Raw genomic sequence first — 5,241 nt, forward strand, 5'->3', positions numbered from 1 at the left:
ATCTCGGTTGCATAATCGCAAACGAAATTCTCATCATTTTTCCAATTAGTTGTGGTAGAAATTGTTCCATCGAATTTGGTTGGTGAGATGAAAGGTCAAAGCTGTGGCGCTACATGGAACCCAATAATGTCACTGGACCTACGAACTTGTAAGCAGATTTGTTATCAAGAAACATGAAGGGCTGTGAGCACGAGTGAAGCTACCTACCCTCACAGTGAAGGAAGAATCATGCTAGAATAAGAAGTCCTGGAGATTGCACACGCAATTGTGGGTCATAAATCTTCTCTGCAAACTTATCGTGTTTCGAATGCCATCGTGAGTGTTCTACCTCATTAATGACACGAATCACCGTGCAGACAAATATCAAAAGATGAATATTCCCTGGCGTTTTCGGAATGGCTTGTTGCATTAGCAGTCATTGCATAAAATGTCAGTTGAAGCTAATCTGGCCCCAGCTTACCTTCCCAATGGATCAAATGATGCTCAGCTGCAAAGCTGCAGAAGCCTGTCAACAAATTGGTAGCATGGCATTTGGAGAAGATGTGGTAGGCGACAACAGAAAGTATTACAGAAATGAATTGCTATTTATGAAAATCCATCCACGTCCATGAGCACCCTCCTAGTCTTGATAACGTAGAATTCTGCAGTAATATTCTGTAAAATAATTTGAAATTAATGCATGAAGAGTAAATTTGAGTGAAATGTTAAGCAAATGGTGAAATGATTGGTTAATACCCAAAGGAAAAGAGGGAAGAAGTCTTATTGACATCTACTCTTTCACATGCTTTTAACTGGCACTTAATTGTGGCAGGCACATACTAAACCTAGTTTACGAAGGGCTTATTAAAAGGAAAGTTGCTTGGCTATTCTGCTAATACAAATTGTTATCAAGTTATTTTAAGTTTTTGTCAAATCTTTAACGATTTTAACCCAAAATATGCGCAAATTGAGATTTTATGAAATGTTACTCTTTTTGTTCAAGCAGTAATTTCAATGGTCAAAGTCGTTTAAGTCACCTCGCGCGATCCCGCAACATTCAAGCCGCTAACCAACGATGGTGCGGTACTGGATGCACCGAAGTGCACGCGTGCAAAAACTAGTCGAGCCTCATGTACAGAAGCTCTTCCCATTTCACAGGCCAGAATTAGAGGGAGTTTCTCCCGTCAATGCCTCCTACACTGGGAGAGTTGTCAAAGCCCCCTTTGATCTTGCACTTGGCAAGGTGGTTCCTTTCGGCCAAGAATTGACAGCCGCGAGAAAGGACATAATCAAAGTCAAAATACACAAACTATGTCTCAACAAGTTCCTGCTTAAGGTTTGCATTCGTTTATGTTCGCAGATTCCGTAGTATTTCTATCAAACGCGAACGTATTGGACACACAAGCAGGGCGCGGAGGCCGATATTGGCGACATAGTTTTAGTGGAGAGGTGCGACCCCCCAATTGCGTTTAATACGGTTTACAAGCTCAAAAAGGTGGTCTTTCCCGTTGGAAATATTGTCGACCCTATAAGTGGCTTACGGTGCGAAGGGCCCGACTACCCCTTGGAAGTGATGCAGCAGTGGCTTGACGAACATCGGCAGAAATCATAGATTTTGTACTATTGTACATTGCAAACTCACTCATCTCAGTAAACCCGCGTCTCCTGATATTCCGCTATCCTTTATCGCAGATTGTGGGATTGTTTCTGTTTGCAGAGTCGGCCCGTCGAGCGTCCATTCGCTCCATGCCTCTTGTTAATAAGCATCCACGATCATACCATTATCATTTAAAAGACAGGAAAAAGACCGGAGGCATATAATTTGGCTTTTCAGTTGTCATGTACAATACATCAGAACACTCAGACTATCTTCTGCGATCCCTTTGCTTTTAGTAGTTGTCCAGTAAGTTTTGCGCGCAATTCATCTATTGAATCTTGATGCTCCTTCAATTTCTTGTTGGAGTCGTTTAACTCAGCAGAGAGAGTGATTATTTGCTTCTAAAAAATAACTTCCAGCTAAGCTAATCGGAATTAAGCACAAACACTGTTTGTAAGAATAATCCCATAACTTGGCACAGAGAACTTGACCAAGAAACTTTCAGAAAATTTAGCACAAAACACTTGATGGACTTAATACTACAAAATCAACTCCAAAGCAGTTGTTGTCGATAGTTTATCAAGTGTTTGGAGATGAAGGCATACCACCGTAGCATACTGGTCGAGAATCCTTCTTCTCTGCCCAACAGTTGTTATTCTAGGAGTTCTACCATCTAAAAATAGGCGAAACAGCTAATTTTACCCAAGAATGAATAGTCTGGTAAATCAGTTAGGGGACCCCATTCATTGTTTGCCGCCGGAAGTCCACGACTATTTTAGGGAAGGTAAGTTATGCACCATAACAGTATACCGAGCACGAAAGACACCTCCGGCAAACCTTGCAGTGGTTTTTAATGGTAAATGAAGAGACACCGCCTTTGTAACTCCCAATACGTGCATCGACAGCTACGAGAGGCAAATCACACAAATCAGGCGAATTAGAAGACCCCTGCTTCCACTAATAAGGATAAACATGAGTATTATTAAAATGACATTACAAGTAAGGAACTCTAAAAATAAAATATATACGAAATGTCAGAGTAAAATCATGGATATGATCCTCCACTTGATTCCAGTTTAGTTCAAAAAAATCGAACTTATGAAATTCGATAATGTTGTAGTGTGAATCAACAAAATAAAATCCCCTGCTTTATTATTGCCACACTTTACTTTAAATGGCTAGTTTTGTTCAGGCAAATTCTTTTGTTATTACAAAGAAAGTGCCACAATACCCCAAGCTTACATAAAACCAATTCCAAAGACCCCTTTGTCAAATTTGAATATTATAATTTCATAATATGTCCTACTTTGGGGCCTTTTACATACCTGTGGGAGTAAAATCATGGTGCGCACTAAAACAAATGCGTTTTTCAACAGTAAAGTTTGGTGTTAAACAGTATTGTGGAGCGAGACTCGTCGGTCTCCGCTTCCCTATTCCCAGCGTTCTTAGACAAGCCCGATTGATTCATTTTGGACATATTTATTAGAGATGAAGAGATAAAGGGGAAAAACACAACGTTTAAGAAGGGGGAGAATCGCAGTCACTAGGTGCGGGAGGGGAAGATCCGGTCATGAGATTCGAATTTCCTGCTTGCCTCCTCCCCGAAAGATACATTAAAACAACATAAGTATTCAGCATAGACGATCGGCATTATAGTGTGACAGAAAGAATATTACCAACATACAGAAGAGTTGGGTCTATGCTCATGCTCCGAAAACTATGACTTCGAGCAGATTTACAATCTGTAGAGGCAAACGCAGAGTTAAACAGAATACCAAAGCATTACATCGTCTCCTTCTTCTTTTGAGCGTCATCTACAGTGCCCCCTTGGTCGACCTCTCGCATCAACTATCATAACGTAGACAGTTATTGAATTCGCATGCAACCGAAAAGATCCATGGTTCCGATGTCACGCACGAGGAGTGTACCGAGATGGAGAAATGCGCCGTCTTTACGCTGCTCAACACTGGATGACGGTTCACAATGAGGACATCTCGAATGTCAATCGCAAGTCGTGAGGGTTGACATAAATGCATATGGTCATGCAATAAAGGATGGGAGTTGACATAACTCTATGCGGGTAACGTTTTGCGTCTATTCCTCCTTCCCACGCTATTCTCTATTCAGTGCTGGCTAGCCATCTCTCTCTCAGGTTTCCGTTCAACTGGTAGGGATGTGGAGGAGGTATCGCTTGTTCACTTAGTTGACACCCTCATATAGGTAACGAGGACTGCTACATATCAAACTTTTGCAGAAGGTTCAAGGCTGGTGCTGCTTTGGTCGTGAGTAGCACTTCCCAGAACACATAAATAGGGAATTTGCTAAAGTAGACGTCATTTTTTGGCCTTCTGCCAGGTGTCTTCACAGATTTATCCATTCGCGGCAGATGCTCTTCTTGTCTCACTATGGCATAGCATTCAACAGCATGAATTAGGATATTTACACACTTGAAGCTGGTTCGTTTACTGCTGCCACCAATGCAGCGCCCCGAGTCTTCCCCGAGGCCGTAAGAATTCACCAACACCACAAGAAAATGTACTACTGCCACAGGGAATAAACTGAGAGACTATCGTTAAGGCCCCGAGGCCATGCTGCCGAGTAGAGGTACAGTCTGTGGAGAATTAAGTACCTCCATGGATGGACTGTTGAACACATTTTAATGGTGCTGCAATATTCTACTTCTTCACAATGCTCAATTTTACCTATTATAATTTATCACTCTTCTTTTCTTAACTTCCTAAATTAATGCACAATTAAAACATGTAGGAGTTCTCTAAATACGCTAGCCAAGTTTTGGCCTTGTACAAAGCTCTATTGTTTATTCGCTGAATGGTCAATGAGCTGTTTGAGGTTAAAGACAATCTTAACATTGGTCTCCTGTGGTAGACTCATATCTGAGCAAAGTGATAGGCCTATATTAGTAAACACTGGAATAATTAATATTAATCCGTAAAATGGTGTACCTAATCGGTGCTTTGACAATCGCATCCAAGCTAGGAACCCCTAAAAGCATGGAAGCTCTTCTAAATTCTCATGTGGAGTCTCATTACAGCTGTGATATCCGCAGTTTCGGTCTTTTCATGAATCACGATAGCGGGACTCACCGCTTCTGCATGGGCTCAGGACTGGCTACTTTCGTAAGACAAGCGTAATTTTTACGAGAATTGTTATTTGTGAAAACGTTTGCCTGAAACAAGTAAATTTATTTGAATACATAGGATGGCATTTAAGAGCTAATGTTCGGTAGCCATTCATCACAGCTATTTTATTCCGTTTCTCTACCGGTCCAGCCAGCAATCCGGGATTTATTACCCAACTGTGACTGTAAGCATATATTTACAATGAAGCGTTTTAAAATCATCCCAGTCTGGATTTGATTTGGTCATTAACGGTCGTGCTTCAAGACACGATATTTGAATGATCACCGCAAGTCGCCACAAGCGAGATGCCTTCTAGTGAAACGCTTAAGTAAACAATAAAAACAATCACTCATAGGTAGCTTAAGAGGGAAAACCGGTATTACAGTTTGTTTAATGAGAGGATTTTATCGAGCTTTCTGCTGTGTAACTCAAGAAGAAAGGAACAGAAAAAATGGACGAGTCAGTAATGCGTTAAAAGCACGTTAAATTCGCATAGTGGAAAGTGTGCGATTATGCAACAGAGAC

At 41.2% G+C, this 5,241-nt stretch overlaps 2 protein-coding genes across 2 annotated transcripts in view; one reads left to right on the forward strand and one right to left on the reverse strand. All coding sequences in view use genetic code 11, as the record gives it.

Moving 5' to 3' along the window:
- Window positions 1–1,054: 1,054 nt before the first annotated feature.
- Window positions 1,055–1,591, forward strand: EGR_06818 (28S ribosomal protein S17; the record flags this gene model as incomplete). Its single annotated transcript, XM_024496067.1, has 2 exons — window positions 1,055–1,315; window positions 1,349–1,591. 2 exons carry the CDS (start codon window positions 1,055–1,057, stop codon window positions 1,589–1,591), a joined length of 504 nt encoding a protein of 167 aa, XP_024349487.1.
- Window positions 1,592–1,839: 248 nt separating this feature from the next.
- Window positions 1,840–5,241, reverse strand: part of EGR_06819 (39S ribosomal protein L52) — a gene marked incomplete at both ends in the record, with an annotated part of 14,862 nt that continues 11,460 nt past the window's right edge. The window contains 4 exons of the mRNA XM_024496068.1: window positions 1,840–1,977; window positions 2,182–2,249; window positions 2,279–2,346; window positions 2,403–2,533. Of these exons, the coding sequence (XP_024349488.1) occupies window positions 1,840–1,977; window positions 2,182–2,249; window positions 2,279–2,346; window positions 2,403–2,533 (405 nt within the window). The remainder of the gene's footprint in view (window positions 1,978–2,181; window positions 2,250–2,278; window positions 2,347–2,402; window positions 2,534–5,241) is intronic.

The sequence above is a fragment of the Echinococcus granulosus genome (assembly GCF_000524195.1).
Source record: "Echinococcus granulosus chromosome Unknown EG_S00064, whole genome shotgun sequence".
NCBI classification, from domain to species: Eukaryota; Metazoa; Platyhelminthes; class Cestoda; order Cyclophyllidea; family Taeniidae; genus Echinococcus; species Echinococcus granulosus.